The following is a 15,705-nucleotide window of genomic DNA, read 5'->3' on the forward strand; positions in this document are numbered from 1 at the left end:
TGTCATTTCTTACCCTGGTTTTAATCAGCGATATTTCCTCATGCTCTTGTGATGCCACAGTTTCTTGGTTACAAACATTGCATTGTTTATTAAAAGAAAAAAAAGTTTCTGCTGACATTTAAGGAAAAGAACAGGAGAGTTCAAATGTTGATCATTTTGTAAACACCGAAGACGCAGAACCAAGTCAGAAGCCTACATGGATCAGAAATATTGCTTAGATTTAACCCGGATGTGTACACAACAAAGCACTGTGGCCAAAGAAATCCGAGCTGCTAATAATCCATGCTCCAAGTCACCCAAGGAAAAAAGACCGATGAAATGCAGGCCCTGCACCTGTAAAGGCTACAGACATCTGTCACATCCTCAGGTCAGCACAGGAGGCAGCTGCCTTTGATGAGTGATCAGGCTCACAGAGAGCTCACAGAAAGCTCTACCCTCTTCTCTTTCTCCTTTTTGCACGGCCTAAGGTGTGCAGAGCAGATCGTTCTCATGGCATGGGACGAAATCACTCCAGATCTTGGAATTTCTGCTGGAGATTCTGCACACAGATGGCAAAAAAAGCCTTTGGGGAGAAAAAAAAAAAAAAAAGCAATTTGATAAATTTTCAGAAAACCATTACTTAACTCTAGGAAAATGTTCCATGAAGCAGGTGGTTCCAGCAGTGTGGGCTCTGCCCAGGGCTGTTGGATCCATCACTACTTTGTTAGGGTTTTGCTTATGATCCTGCATCAAAAGGACATTCCCTGGGTGCACAGGATTCCCCTTCTGATCCCACACGTCCTCCAGCAGCTGTTTCAAGCGTGGGGCCCCTGCAGAAGCACGGGGTACATGTGTGCTGGTGTCACAACACCGACCTGAAGCTTCAGTGGAGATGTGGCTGCTCCCTCTTGGCTTGGTTTTTTTGACAAAGCTGCTTTCCTGCCCACCACCTGCCCATGCACAGCCTCAGCCCAGCACAGGCAGGAGGGACTGGGGCACATGTCCACTGGGACGCGTGCAGATCCATCTGAGGATGCTCCATCATCGCCCATGCCAAGAAGTTGCTTTTAATAATCAGGGCAGTCAGTTATGCACAGTGCCCATCTCCATACCCCGGTCCTGTTTAGCTTTAGCTCACATCCACACAGGTACTAAAGGGCTGCATGGATACCCCTCCACGTGTTTTCCTTCTTGGAGACTCTTTCCTACAACTCTGTCTTCAGATGTGACCATCCCACCCCCAGAAACCATGGAGAAGGACAGGGGCAGCCACTGGCATGGCATCCACAATGCAAGTGCCTCTCTCCCACTCCTGAGTGTAACACAGGACACATGGCAGCATTGCCAGACTTCACCACCTTGGCATGAATTCCATGTATTCATATTTTCTTTCAGTCATGTTACCACTTGGAAATCTCAATTTATTTTTTTCCCCTCTCTATTAAAGAAATGTCTAGTCCTCATGGATGTGGGGCAAAAAAAAGATGAAAATATGATCCAATTCCCTCTCCCCTACAAATACATCAGAACAAAAAAACCTGTAAGTCAGGGCTTAAAATCAGCAACATTCATCTTTTCTTTTATCTCATGGTTTTTCTTATGTTTCATGATTTTTTTTTTAATTTTTTTTTTAATGAGGTGCTGGTGGTAGAGGCAATGGCTAAATGCTGGAGAAATGTGAGATCAGAGCATCTGATTTCCAGCTCTCAGGATACTCACAGGCTTTTTTTCAGACTGAAATCATCTCTCAAAGAGCATACAGACACAATACAAGGCCAGTGCTCAGCAAATCAGCTGGATCGATGGCAACCAGAAGATCCTGAGATCTTCCACCTCCCCTCCATCCCTCTGGGAGGAGGGAGAGGCACCAAAGAGTTCAAATTCCAGGTCATGACTGCGGATGCCACGTCCTTGATTCATCTCTGCTGCCTGCTGTCGAAACCACCAGCCAAATGCCCCACAGCTGCTCATGGAGAAACAGCTTCTGTGTGTCGAGCTTGAAATGCTTGTGGAGAGCAACATGGAGGAGTCTGAAAAGCAATTAATTATACAAATATTAGTGACTTCCTAAATATGCTCAGTGCCAGGAGCTCCCGTACACCTCTGGTCCTCTGCACCACGATCCAGGGGCACTACGTTCACTGGGAGATAAAAAGAGTAATTAAAATTAGGCAAGAAAAGCAACATTTTAATTTTTTCTCTTTCTGCTTGCTTTTAGGCAGCACTTTTTCAAAGCCAGTTGCACAAAAAGCAGTCTTTGAATTAACAAGCAATTACCTAATTAGGTACTTAACTGCAAATTACATGAAGCAAAGTGCCTGTTTATCTATTTGGAAACGTAAAACTGGGCCCTGTGCTATCCCTAACATGGAAATTCCCTCCTTTGTGGGGAAAACTTGTCTGGCATGTAAATCAAGACAAGTCTTGAGTGAGAATCATCTGACTTAAATCAGTTGGGGAAAGGGTCTTTAGAAGCACACAAAGCACTTTCAGAGAGGAAAATGAACTGAGAAGACACTGGAAATCAGACTTGTTAAAGATATGTCAGGTTCCAGTGATTTATATATTAAATGCATATGAAAAAACGGGATGCTTTGTAAATCAATGGTGGAAAAAGGTTGACTTGAGCAAATTCTCTGGGGCAAGGGATGCCCTGGCTATTAGGTACTGAAACACAGCACGGCTTTTATAGTTGTGCTGAACTCATCACCACCTGCTGCAAAACAAGAGTATGTTTTTTTCTGAAGCATGCTCAAAAACAGATTTTGGTTAACAAAAGTCACCACTTGATGCAACTCAGCCAGGTTGCAACACTCCTGATGTAGTACGCACAGCCCTCCATGGGCCACACATCAATGGAGACCTTTGGAGGTGACACCTGAGGGAACCTCTGGCTTCCTGGGGTGAGGAGAATGAGAAATCCGATTGGGAAAGATTTCAGGCGTGGAGAGACATTTATGGAGCCTGAATGGACTGTCATTCTACCGGACTGATCTGTTATCCCCCATTTTAATACCAGTTTCATACCCAGTTTAGTGTACCCTAATGTTATTCCGCTTGGTCCCTCAGATTTTCCCTCCAAAAGTTTATTCCCCTGTTGTCCCCTGCTTTTCCACTCCTCTGTCACTGGTTGGCTGAGAGTTGCCGCAGTGGAGAGTGAGCCCCCATTGGTCCCTTCCCCTGGATACCCATAAGTTACACCCACCTTTCCCATCTCCCAATCCTGTCTCACCCTTGGTTGTCAGTCCCATGCAGCTCCCCAGTTATGAATCCTCCCCTCAGACTTACCCTATATAAGTCCCTGTGTTCTCTTAATAAACTGGCATTGCACCCAGACCCTCAGCTGCATCTGAACCCTTTTGTGTGGTGCCCGTCCCCTTCCCTTTTCCCCTCGGGCCGTGGCAGATGGCGCCCAACGTGGGGCACAGTTGAAGGTCTCTCATATTGAGAGAACTCCTGCGTCCTCACTTGGGCTCAGAGGTCATCAGGAGTGGTGATCATCCCTCTGGTCCCCCCCAGCTGGATTTCTTCAGGACCTGCGCAAAGTAAATGAAGTCCTAGAGCCAGTGGGAGCCCTCCAGCAGGGAATGCCTTCTCCATCTATGCTCCCTGCTGAATGGCCCCTAGCGGTACTTGATATAAAGGACTGTTTTTTTCATATATATCTCAATCTGGATGATTCAGCTAAATTCGCGTTCTCAGTCCCGGCCATCAACGCTTGTGAACCCCATCGCAGGTTCCAATGGAGATTGCTTCCCCAGGGGATGAAAAATTCTCCTACACTATGCCAGATGTTTGTGGCAAAAGTGTTGGAGCCAATTCGGAAAAGATTCCCGCAGTCAATCATCTTCCATTATATGGATGATGTATTGATCAGTATCAAAACAAAATTGGCAGTTGAGCAAACTTTAAATTCAACAATTTCGGCTTTAAATTCTAAAGGATTGGAGGTATCCCCTGAAAAAGTGCAAAGGGAAGCACCATGGAGGTATCTCAGACTCCAAATTATTTCAAAAACTATTAAACCTCAGTCAGTGGTAATTGACAAGAAAGTCCGAACTTTAAATGACCTCCAGAAACTGCTGGGAGCAATCAATTGGATCCGACCAGTGCTGGGGATCACAACTGGTGATTTGCACCCCTTGTTTGAATTTCTCAAAGGAGATGCAGACTTGTCCTCCCCCAGATTTTTAACATCAGAAGCAGAACAAGCCCTTTCCACAGTTGAAAACAAAATCTCAGAGAGACAATCTTACAGAAAGATGGAGGGACTGCCATCTTCCCTAGTTATCGTCAGGGAACAACAATAACCACTGGCCATACTGGGCCAATTTACAAGTGATACAAAGGACTTCTGTTTGTGGGAGTGGAAATCCTCCCACATCAATTTTCAAAAACTATTGTTACATTGGCTGAAATGATTAGCAAATTAATTTTTAAAGGATGCACCAGGTGTTTGGAACTCAGTGGAGAGGAGCCAGGTTGCATTTACCTCCCACTGACTTCAGAACACCTGGAACAACTGATGCAGAATTCCATGGATTTTCAGATTGCCATTGGAGGCTACCCGGGAGAAGTCAAATTTCACCTCCCGGCATGCCAATTTTTGCAGAATTTATCCCAATTCCATTAAAATTAAAAATTATGCAATCAGACCTTCCAATAAAGAATGCCAAAACTATTTTCACCGATGGATCTGGGAGACCCGGAAATGAGGTAATTGTTTGGCGAGAAAAGGGCAATTGGCGACAGAATATTCATAAAGCTCAGGGTTCTCCACAAATCGTGGAATTGTCAGCAGTTGTTTGCGCCTTCGAAATTTTCAACAGTGAACCAATTAATATCGTATCAGATTCGGCATACATTGTGGGCATTGTCAAAAGAATCGAAAATTCGTATTTGAAAGAAGTATCTAATGAAAAACTTTTTAATTTGTTAAAAAATTTGCTATTCTTCATTCAAGACAGGAAATTTGGCTACTATCTTGTCCACACAAGGTCTCACACTACTTTGCCAGGTCCTGTGGCGGAGGGGAACCAGATTGCTGACCATCTAGCAGGTATGGTTGTTACCCCCAATTTATATCAGCAAGCGAAAATCTCCCACAAATTTTTTCACCAGAATGCGTGGTCTCTACAAAAGCAATTCGGCTTAAAACTGGCTCAAGCAAAAGAAATTTTAAAAGCGTGCCCTGACTGCCAAATGGTCGCTCCACTAGTTCCAGAAGGAACTAACCCCAGAGGATTAACCGCGTTGGAGATTTGGCAGTCAGATGTCACGCACATACCAGAATTTGGTAAATTAAAATATGTGCATGTGTCTATTGACACATTTTCAAAAATGATCGTAGTCACCACGCATCCTGGTGATAAAAGCAGGGACGTGAAAAGACATTTCTTATCTGCATTTGCTAGGATGGGTGTCCCTAAGCAAATAAAAACCGACAGTGGGCCCTCCTATGTATCTGCAGACACCAGAAAATTTTTTGAAGAATGGGGGATACACCATACCACTGGGGTCCCACACAATCCCACAGGGCAGGGCATAGTAGAGAGAGCACATCAAAACATAAAAAATTTACTCAAACAACAAAGAAGGGGGAGTACAGGTATGACTCCCCAAGAAAGACTGGAAAAAGTGATGTATGTTCTAAATTTTTTAAATTTATTGGAGGAATCAGAAACTCACACAAACAGAAGTCCTGTTGACAAGCACTTTAAATCAGATATCATGCAAGGAACTCAGAAAGCAAAAGTAATGTACAGAGACCCTATAACAGAAATCTGGACAGGCCCTTTTCCCCTAATCACATGGGGGAAAGGGTACACCTGTATTGCAGGTGACACAGGACCTAAGTGGGTCCCAGCGAGAAGGGTACGGATACATCAGGACTCGAACACGAGATGTGGACCTTCCACACCTGTGTCATCTTCATCATCACCTTAGAACTGACTCACAACATGTCTACCTCATCTCCTTTGAGAGAATGGATGAAGCAGCCGACCGAGAACCTGTGGGTAATGCTGGCCAAGGCCGCTGGAACAGACACTTTGTGCTTGGCCTTGTCCAGCACCGGTAACCCTTTTCAAACATGCCTGATGGGTATTCCTGTGACTCCGGGAGAGGAAAGGAACACCTTTGTATCACAAAATCGGAGTCTGGGATCCCTGCCACTAAATTCTGCTACACTAGCAAAGGTTGTTTCCTGTCAGGTTTTCACTGCGGATCCACCCCAAGAAATTGACCTCCATGGTTCTCTCCCCACTAATAATTGTATCTTATTTCATGGTTACACAGAACCAAACCTATTCACACCCCTTAATTATCCGCTAACAAGCCAATTTACCAGGAAACCCCTTCGCTATGATGTAACAACTCGATTGCAACCACAGTAGCTACAGAACATGTGCCGAGAAACATGAGACTTCCCAAAGGATTTTTCCTTCTGTGCGGGGATCGGGCATGGCAGGGTACTCCTGCCTACCCAGAAGGGGGTCCCTGCACAGTAGGAAAATTGGCACTTTTTAACCCAGCGAAATTCAAATTATTGGATCAATCTTCTACCCCTAAGAATCGAGTTAAAAGATCCCTATCCTTTGCAATGGGCGCACCGCTTAGATTTCCTAAGCCAAAGAAAACAACACCACCCACTACCAGCCCAAAACCAAAAATTACTAATCCCCTTACCATTGCGGCATCACGTGTGGATGCTGGAATTGTCACTCTGCCACCTCCCTTACCCTTCCCTGCGGATTGCGATTCCAACATCCACATCTGGTCCCGCATGAAAAACTTCTGGGCTTCCTTCCCGATCCCGGGGATAGGAACAGCCCATGCCCTATCCCTATTGACCCACCTTGGTTGCTGGCTGACCAAGGAAGCCAATGCCACCACCATAATGATTGAAGGCCTGCTAGCGGATACTCAAAAATTAAAAGAAAACAGTTTACAAAATCGTGCAGCCATTGACTTCTTACTCCTGGCACACAGACATGGGAAGGCATGTGCTGCATGAACTTTTCAGATCATGCGCAGTCGATTCATCAAAGTATCAATCAATTAAAGAATTTAGTTCAAGGTATCCACCAATCCCGCAGTGAGGGGTTGGATGCATTGTTTGATTGGCTAAACCTTCCCTCACTTCCCAAATGGTCAAGAAAGATACTAATCTGAACCCTTTTGTGTGGTGCCGAGTCCCCTTCCCTTTTCCCCTCGGGCCGTGGCACTGGGGCCACAGTCTTGCCTCTGCATGCAGAAAAACCTAATGTTGGCCAAATTTTGCCCATTGTCAAGTCCTCTTGATTCCTGTGGTTTCCTTCTTGACCAGTTTATGGTTACTACATGGATCAAATGAGACTTTCTGTCCAGTTTCTGGGCAAAATTCAGCACAGGTGCGCACAGCTGTGCAGAGTCTACTCTGCTCCAGCTAAATTCCAGCCCAAATTGCTCCCAATCCCAACATTTTCATTATTGAAGGAGGCCATCCCAGAGCAATGAACTCTACAGGCAGACTCGTAATCTTCAGAGGAAACCTCAGAGTTTGGGCAGCAGGCTTTGTCCATCCCAGGAGCTCACATCCCACACACGCACCAAGCACTCCACAAGTGGAATGCAATGAGGACCTGTGGGAACAGCCCCCGTCCTTGCTCCCACAACACTAAAATCTCTTCTGAACCCACTTAAACCCCGCTCTGCACCCTGGAGTGGGTGACCACTCTCTGTGAGCAGGATTTGTTCTCCCACACATGCTCAGACCTGTGGGGTTCTCGTGGCTTACCACCCCCCCACACACACACCTTGCAAGGAATGAGGGAGCTGGGAGTGTTTAACCTGGAGAAGAGGAGGGTCAGGGGTGACCTATTTGGTCTCTACACTCCCTGACAGGACGTTGTAGCCGGGGGGGGGTCAGTCTCTTCTCCCAGGCAACCAGTGACAGGACAAGAGAACACAGTCTTAAGCTGCGCCAGGAGAGGTTTACATTGGACATTAGGAAGAATTTCTTCACGGGAAGGGTGATTAGACATTGGAAGGGTGATTAGAAATTGGAATGCAATGCCCAGGGCAGTTGTGGTGTCACTGTCCCTGGAAGTGTTTAAGGAAAGACTGTTGCCCTGGTCTGGTTGACAAGGTGGTGTTCAGTCACAGGTTGGACTCCATGATCTTGAAGATCTTTTCCAACCTAATTGATTTTGTGATTCTGTGGCTGGAGCAAATGTCCTTAACCTGAGACTGGAGATTCAAATCAGATATGAGAAAAAAATTTTTTCACTGTTAGGGTGGTCGGGCACTGGAATAGAGTGGGGGAGTCACGATCCCTGGAAGTGTTTAAGAGGCATCTGGATCTGGCACTGGGTGATGTGATTTAGGGGTTACAGCGGTGGTGATGGGTTGGACTGGATATTAAAGGTCTCGTCCAACCGTGATGATTCAGTATGAAGGGACCAGACCCCCACACACACCCACACGTGCAGAATGGGTGGTGGTGGGGGGGAATCTGTGTCGCGACAATCGCGCCGCAGCAGCGCGCGCGCCCGCGCGGAACGCGCGTGGGATGCGGTGTTTGGGGGGGGCGCAGGAGGGGGGGGAAGCGGGAGGGGGCGGGAAGCGCGGAGAGGAGAGGCGGGTGGGGAAAAGGAGGGAAAAGGGAGGAAAAGGGGGGGGTTAACCCCCCCGTGCCCGGCGGCGGCGGCATTTTCTATTCAGGCGGCGCTGAGGGAGCCCGGCGCGCCCGGTGCATTGTGGGACCGCGCTGGGAGTCCCGTTCGCGGGAGGAGGCGGAGGGCGAGGAGGCGGCGAGAGCCGGTGAGAGGGAGACCTGAGGAGGGAGGAGGAGGAGGAGGAGGGGGGGGGGGGGGGGGTGCAAGGCGGGGAGATTTAAAGGGGAATTCGCCTCCGCCGTTCCCGCGCGGCCGGGCGCGGGTGCCCGCCCGGCCCGGGCCCCGCCGCCCTCCCTCGGCCCGGCCCCGGGGGAAGGGCGGAGGAAGGAGCGGGAAGGCGGGGGGGGGGGGGGGGGGTTTGGGGGAGCGCCTCACCGCGATGCGGCCGCTTTAAAAAAATCTGGACGCCGGCAGCGGACGGGTTAAATTTTTCGCCCGCCGACATATTTTTTTTTTTTTTTTTCCCCTTTTCCCTCCTTTCTTCCCCCCCCCTCCTGCTCCCCCCGGCTTTTCTCCCTCCCCATCACGGAGCGGCGGCGGCGGGGGGGGGGCGCGGTGTAGGGGTGCCCGACATCCCACCGGCCGCCCCCGGCAGCGAGGGGCGAACCCCGCCCCGGTGACACCGTACCTGCACGTGGGGACACGGGGGACACGGCGGGGCCGGGCACCCGCGGGAAGGGGCCGCCGCCGCCGCTCCGCTCCGCGCAGCTCCTTCCTCCTCCTCCTCTTCCCCCGCCGCCTCCTCTCCGTCTGCACAAAGAGAGCGGCAGCGAAGGCCCCGGGTTCGCCTCTCAAGGCAGCGGCTGGAAATTTAAGGTGTCCCGGAGCCATGCCCGCCCGCAGCCGCGCTCCCCGGGTCGATGGGTGTCGCGGCTCCGCGCCTCGCGTGTCCCGGGCGGTCGGGCTGGCGGCGGGTGCTCGGGGGGTTGCGTTGGGTATGTACCTGGATCCACTTCTTCCTTCTTCCCCCCCACCCCGTCTCCTTTTTTTTTTTGCTCCTATGCTCTCCTCAGACTGCTCTTTAGGGAGGCAAGGGTTAAACTTTAGCTTTTAATATTTATTATGCCGCTCTTTTAAAAGTAAGGAACGTCTGGGTAACGGGGTGATTCCTCCTGCGGGGGAGGGATGATTGTCGCTCGCATCGCGTTTTGCTTGGACTGCCGGAATCGCAGGATATTCCAAGTTGGAAGGGACTCACAAGGATCATCGAGCCCAGCTTCTGGCCCTGCACAGGGCAGCCCCGAGAATCACACCATGTGCCTGAGAGCGTTGTCCAGACGCTTCCAGAGCTCTGACAGGCTCGGTGCTGTGACCACCGAAGTCACCAAACTTCGTCCTACAGGGGAGGTTGCTCCCCTGGCAGTCTGCAAAATACCCAACTGCATGCAACTTTAATCAGATCTGCATTAAGAAGTTACTACGTTCTTGCACTGCGGGTGTTTGCCATTAAATGAAATCGACTTGTTTGTTTCAAGATTTGTTTTCGAATGAGGGAACTGTGTCTTTGCAGTTCTCAAGGCTGCAGAAAAGTTCCTGGTGGGCTGTGGCCTCCGCATCCATCCCTGTGTAGGTAGACAGGGGGTGCTAAGCTTTTTGCAATTACTAGTTAGATGAGGGAAGATGTTTTCCTTGTGGGGCAAGCTGCTTTTTATAAATTGCTGGAATTAATTAGAACGAAGTGTTAAAAAAGAATGGAGGGAAAAAAAAATCCCCCTCCTCGAAAAGCTTTTGTCTCCTTTTTCTGTTGACAGGTTGTTTTCCAGACACTTCTTTTTTTTTTTTTTTCTGGTTGCAAGTGCTTAGTGTCTTGCATTGGAAGACAACAGCTAGGAACTGAATTCATTGCTCATCCAAGACACGTTCTTGTAACTAGAGTTTGGATTAATGCCCGAGCCTGGGCTTTGGAAGATTTGTTTTAAATAAATGCCACACCTCCTGGGGAAGGAGGGAAAGCACTGTAAGGGGGAGTTGGGCTCCACATCAAAAGTTCTCAGGGAGCTTAAAACTTCAGCTCCTACGAATAATAATAAATTAGTAGACTTGAAGGTTTATGGAACAGATGTACTTGTTAATAAGTGCTGTATAGGGGAGATACATCACAGTCTGCAGATTTACTTTTCATTTAGCAAACTTGAACTTGGCAAATACCAATCACTTGCATTTGTTTTTTTCTTTTCAGCTTAACCTTGTTAGGATGTGACTGTTGGTATCAGATTTTGCCAGTGATGCCGCTGATCTCTGTTGCTGTGAGGCAGGATCCTTGCTTTCTAAGAAAATACCTCAGGTTGTTTTTAGTAATTCCTGAAAACTTCTCTGAGAAAGATGAATTGCATTTTATCACAGCTATTCCTGTTTAGAAGTCAGTGTCTCGGTTTAGGCCTCTTATTAGTTTTGGAGTGTGGTGGGATGTGAGTCAGAGTGGAAAAACGTTCTAAAATTAGACATGCATTGTTAAGAATTTTATTAAATGAGTTGCATCAGTGTCTTTTTACATTACCATTTTAATGGGCAATTCTCTGTATTCTCAGTATCATTAGTTGACTAAAAAAGGGCTGGAGAGGCAAGAAACTTTTCAGCATTTTTATGTCTGCGGACATGCCGAAAGGTAAACCGGTGTGTTTGTAGGCGGACCAGTCTGCTTAAATACGGCCTCTTTGTTCTTCTGTTACCTGTACTAACAGAACACCAGGATTGTGTTTTCCCCCAAGGAGAACAGGTGTATTATGGACTTTCAGCTTCTTACATCAGGACTGAAGCAGAGCCAGTATTTGAAAAGCATCTTGTTTTGGAGATTAATATCTTAGGGGCTAAAGTTGTGACCCCTCACTGAGCGAGTACAAGTAGATGTGTCTGCTGAGCGTGTTGCAAGATCAAGGCCCAGGCTGCCTTTTGGAAGCTGGCCTCTGTGCTCTGGGAACTAGTCTTTCTTTTGTAACCTCTGTGTTAAATGAGGTTGGTAAGTGTGTTAGATTCTTTTTTTAATGAAAACCTTATGCAGCATATCTGGAAAAAAATTTAATTCTCTGATTCTGGCACAGTTATAGTTCTAAATGTCAGAAGGTAGGGTGAGGAGTCATTCCTTTGTAGTCTTAGGGAAATGAGTTGTGTGAGATGTGCACACCTGTCTTAACAGGTGAACAACGGTATCGAGTGCTTTCTCTTTTTTGCTCCACGTGGAAAACCTGTTGTCTCGCAGGTCCTAGGAATTTCTAATGGTCCCAATTTTTTTTTTATTTTATTTTTTAATAAGACTGATCAGCAGAGAAACTGATCCCGTTGCTGTGGGGTGGGAAAGGCCGGCAGTCTGTGGGAGAGAACCATGTCTGTCCGGGAGTCGTTTAACCCAGAAAGTTACGAACTGGACAAGAGCTTCCGCCTGACCCGATTCACTGAACTGAAAGGCACAGGCTGCAAAGTGCCGCAGGATGTCTTACAGAAACTGCTCGAATCTCTACAAGAAAACCATTTTCAGGAAGATGAACAGTTCTTGGGGGCAGTTATGCCCAGGTTGGGTAAGTAGCTGCTGTTCCTGACGTGTGCGGTCCTTCTGTTTGGTGTGCCTAGTGACACGGTCTCATTTGTGGCTTGTTTAATCAGTTTGAAAACTGTATGTTGTGTAATGCATGCACAGCATCCAGAAAGCTGAAGGATGAATCTCATGCTGTCACTTGTTGGCATCTGGGATACAGGAATATTATTTTACTTGTTTAACATCCTGCAGTGCACTCAACTACAAAAGAAATACACTCAGGAGTGGCCATCATGATAGGCACGTGCTTAGGTGTTAATCTGCTCCTCCCTTTCCCCAGTAGATGCTGTGCAAACTGAAGTCCTTTCAGTTAATTTCTGGAATTTTATATTGATACATTTGGAAATTTATGCAATGAATGCAATGACTTTTATGCAATTAGATGACTTGCAGGTGAAGTTCCCCTCTTCCTCCCCTCTCCTCTGTTCCTGGGTCACAAAAAGTGAACAAGAGAAAAAATTCCTTGCTTCAGCTGACTGGGAGCAAATTGTTTCACAGTTGTCATTATTCCTTTCAGTCCTTTCATTGTTCCCCACTCTAACTCTTTTGCTCACCTGTAGAAGCTGCCTGGGAAAGGCTGCCTTTCCAAGACCTCTGTGTTCTTGCCAGCTTCACTTTCTCTTTGATATTTGCACAATGATGCAAGCAATAAGGGAAAACAACCTGCACAAGCCACCTACATGGGGAACAGGGCAAACGTAGGTATTTTGATACCAGCTACTGTACCTAATATTGATATAGATAAATTAATGTCGATAATGTGTTTAATGACACTTTTAATTCTGTCTGTCTGTTTACTCAGCCCTGCATATTCAATCTCTATTTTGCAGTGCAGAATGATTTTTTTTTTTCCTTCATTTTAGGAATATCAATGGAGCATTTATTCTGAGGTTATTTAATTATCAATTTAGTGTTCAATAACCTTATTTAAAATTATTTTAACATTGCTGTTTGTCTATTAGCAGGCTGACAAGTCTCAGACAATTATTCTGTTCGAGATTGAATTCAGTGAGAGATTAGTAAGGGACCCATGTTCTTGCTTAAACAATGGGGATCTTTGTAAGAAATATCTAAGCAGCAATTGTGTGTGAAGCTGGGGTGGCACTATAATTTAATAGTCTCTGCTGAAGGACACTTCCAGCTTCTTTTATCCCCAAATTGCTGTTTATATGTATTTTTCTAAATTAAATAAATTGTTCACAGCAGCGTTTCAATTTGGCAGTTTTCTAAAATCAGTAATAGTTTGATTTGGATTTTTTTTCTCTTACAAACTTACAAGCTCTAAACAGTAATGGAACTGCTAATACATTTTTCTTCTCCAGCTATATGAAAAGGTAAAAAAGTAGATTTATGCCATCAGTATGTGAGTGTGATACTATGTAACAGGAAATCTGTTAGTAATAGAAGGTGGAGATCTCAGGTCTCTTAAAAATATGCTCTTGTGGGGAGTATCCCTTTCACAAATGTGTCTTTGGATAAGTTTGGTGTGATTTGCCTTTGATACCTTGTGTTTAAAAGGTATAGACAGATAACTTTACCACCTGTGCATATGCACCATGCTTTTGAGATGCAGTCAGGAGGGAAGTTGCCAATAGCAGGCTCAAGATCACTCCTTTTTAGTTCTGCAAGTGATGTTACCCAGAGCAATCTTAAATGTGGCTGTAAGTAAAAAACTGTTTAGTTAGACCTGTCTTGGTGGAACATCAGTGTAGCCTCAGAAAGACCATCATAGCTCCTTGGGCTGTCTGTCAAGCAGCACTTCTGCTGCAGTTGTGGAAAAATGCACAAGTGAAGTCAGTCTTGCAGCATTATGGCATGAACAGGTGAACTGAGGGCAAAACAGCTCCTGTACATGGGCCACTTCTCTGTAACTGTGTATGTGCCCTTCCCTGGAGACACTGGACATCACACAGAGTGGCTTGGGATCTTCTGTGGAGGATAAGCAGCCCTAAGTTACTGCTCATGAGCTTCTGTCAGTATGTGTTCTCTTCCAAGGCAAGATCTCCTACCTCTGTAGGCAGGAGAAGCAAGAACCTCTCCACCTGTATACTGACTGCCTGACACACCTTCCCTGTCTCCTTAGTAAAACCTCAAGTGACAGCAGATAGTATGTTTGCATAGGAAAGGCTCCTAAGTGACATCTGCTTCCTAAAAACAGGCTGTTTTGAAGACTCTTGCCCTGTGAGGTATGCAGAGTAATTCCAGGTGGCTTGCTGCCATCTCAGGTTGGAGATAAACTACCTGCCATTGCTACAAGGATACCCACAGGGAGTGTGGCTCAGCCAGCATGTTGTGATCTGTCACCTGCCCCTTTACTGTGGGTTTTTCCATCACAGCAAACGCTGGGAGGTTTTTAATATCGCTTACTCTGTTTGAAATACCCATTGTCAGGGCAAAGGGTGTGTGCTCAGAGTTGTGGTTTTCTCAAAGAAGTTCTGTGTCTATCAGGTTGTCTGCCACCTTCGAGCCTCACAGGCATAAGGCGAGGTTAACACAGTTGCAAGAGCTCCAAGTGTCTGAATCATCTCTCACCAAGGGCTGTGACTTGTGGCTGTGTTCTTCCTCTTGAAGTGAGGGAATAATGTCCTTTATGAGAGGCTGTGTCCTTTTAAAGCTGTCACTGTGTTTTTATTGAGATCAGAGTGACAGGAAAACTATTTACTTTTGACAATATCAATGCACGTCGTTCCTCTTAACTTTAAATGTTTAAATGTACTTACATGCAAGCACAGATGTTCTTGATGCGCTGTTATTCTGCTGCAAGAGAATAAAGAACATTGTAGTTTACTTCCATTGTAGTTCTTGCCTTCAGCTATTTATGCTTATGTTCATTGCCAGCCAGGAACTTGGTTTTTCCTCTTATTTGCTTGGTTGCTTGGTTTTTCCTCTTATTTGTGCTGTGTGCTTTCTCTAAGGAAGGAATTTGCCATGTCTGTTTAGAAAGTGTTGCAAGTTGTATTTCACAGACATGTTTTATAAGTAGTCTTGTTAAGAGCAACAGATAATTAAAGGCACAGTTACTCGCCTCACTCATGGATTTCTGTCTTTGCAGGAATTGGGATGGACACTTGTGTTATTCCATTAAGACACGGAGGTTTGTCATTGGTCCAGACGACAGATTATATTTATCCTATTGTGGATGACCCTTATATGATGGTAAGTTGGCTAAACTTAACTCTTGTCTCTGTTGCTGATTTCAGCTTCTCACCAATCCACTGGCAGTTCTGACTGTTTCTTCTAGATGTGCAGTGCTAATTGTGTGATTAGTTGCATTCAGAGGCTTTCCTAAATAGGCTTGAAGAGAGAAAGGCATCATTTCATCCTGTAGTCTTCCATGTTGGCTGGGAATTCTGCAGTGCTGCTTTCTATAGGTGAAAGCTGGGAGAACTGCCACCTTCAATTCAAATTTCCCTTCATCTCTTGTTCTGTGGAATTTGGCTTGTAAAGTCCAAAAGGGGGAAAAAGAGACGCCTGTGAAGCAACAGAGAGTAAATTCCACTTATGAGCAGAACCACATTGTAATTGGCCTTTTTTGAGGTA

The 15,705-nt window shown here is 46.2% G+C and overlaps 1 protein-coding gene and 1 long non-coding RNA gene across 3 annotated transcripts in view; one reads left to right on the plus strand and one right to left on the minus strand.

Annotated features, from left to right (window-relative positions):
• On the minus strand, window positions 1-9,294 carry LOC113988674. Its single transcript, XR_003540994.2, has 3 exons — window positions 9,265-9,294; window positions 1,699-2,009; window positions 1-562 (listed from the first exon to the last, which is right to left on the minus strand). It is a non-coding gene; the product is annotated as an uncharacterized LOC113988674 (long non-coding RNA).
• SEPHS1 (selenophosphate synthetase 1) overlaps window positions 8,725-15,705 on the plus strand; it is a 23,839-nt gene continuing 16,858 nt past the window's right edge. Inside the window, exons 1-3 of one of the 2 annotated variants that reach the window (XM_027722495.2) lie at window positions 8,725-8,781; window positions 11,887-12,148; window positions 15,218-15,321. In XM_027722495.2, coding sequence (XP_027578296.1) covers window positions 11,956-12,148; window positions 15,218-15,321 — 297 coding nt within the window. In that variant the 5' untranslated portion in view covers window positions 8,725-8,781; window positions 11,887-11,955. Of the gene's footprint in view, window positions 8,782-9,164; window positions 9,572-11,886; window positions 12,149-15,217; window positions 15,322-15,705 lie in introns of those variants that run through there. The other variant, XM_027722496.2, reaches the window with a different exon arrangement.

This window comes from Pipra filicauda, unplaced genomic scaffold, assembly GCF_003945595.2.
Source record: "Pipra filicauda isolate LSUMZ 115617 unplaced genomic scaffold, ASM394559v2 scaffold119_size3216105_pilon, whole genome shotgun sequence".
NCBI classification, from domain to species: domain Eukaryota; kingdom Metazoa; phylum Chordata; class Aves; order Passeriformes; family Pipridae; genus Pipra; species Pipra filicauda.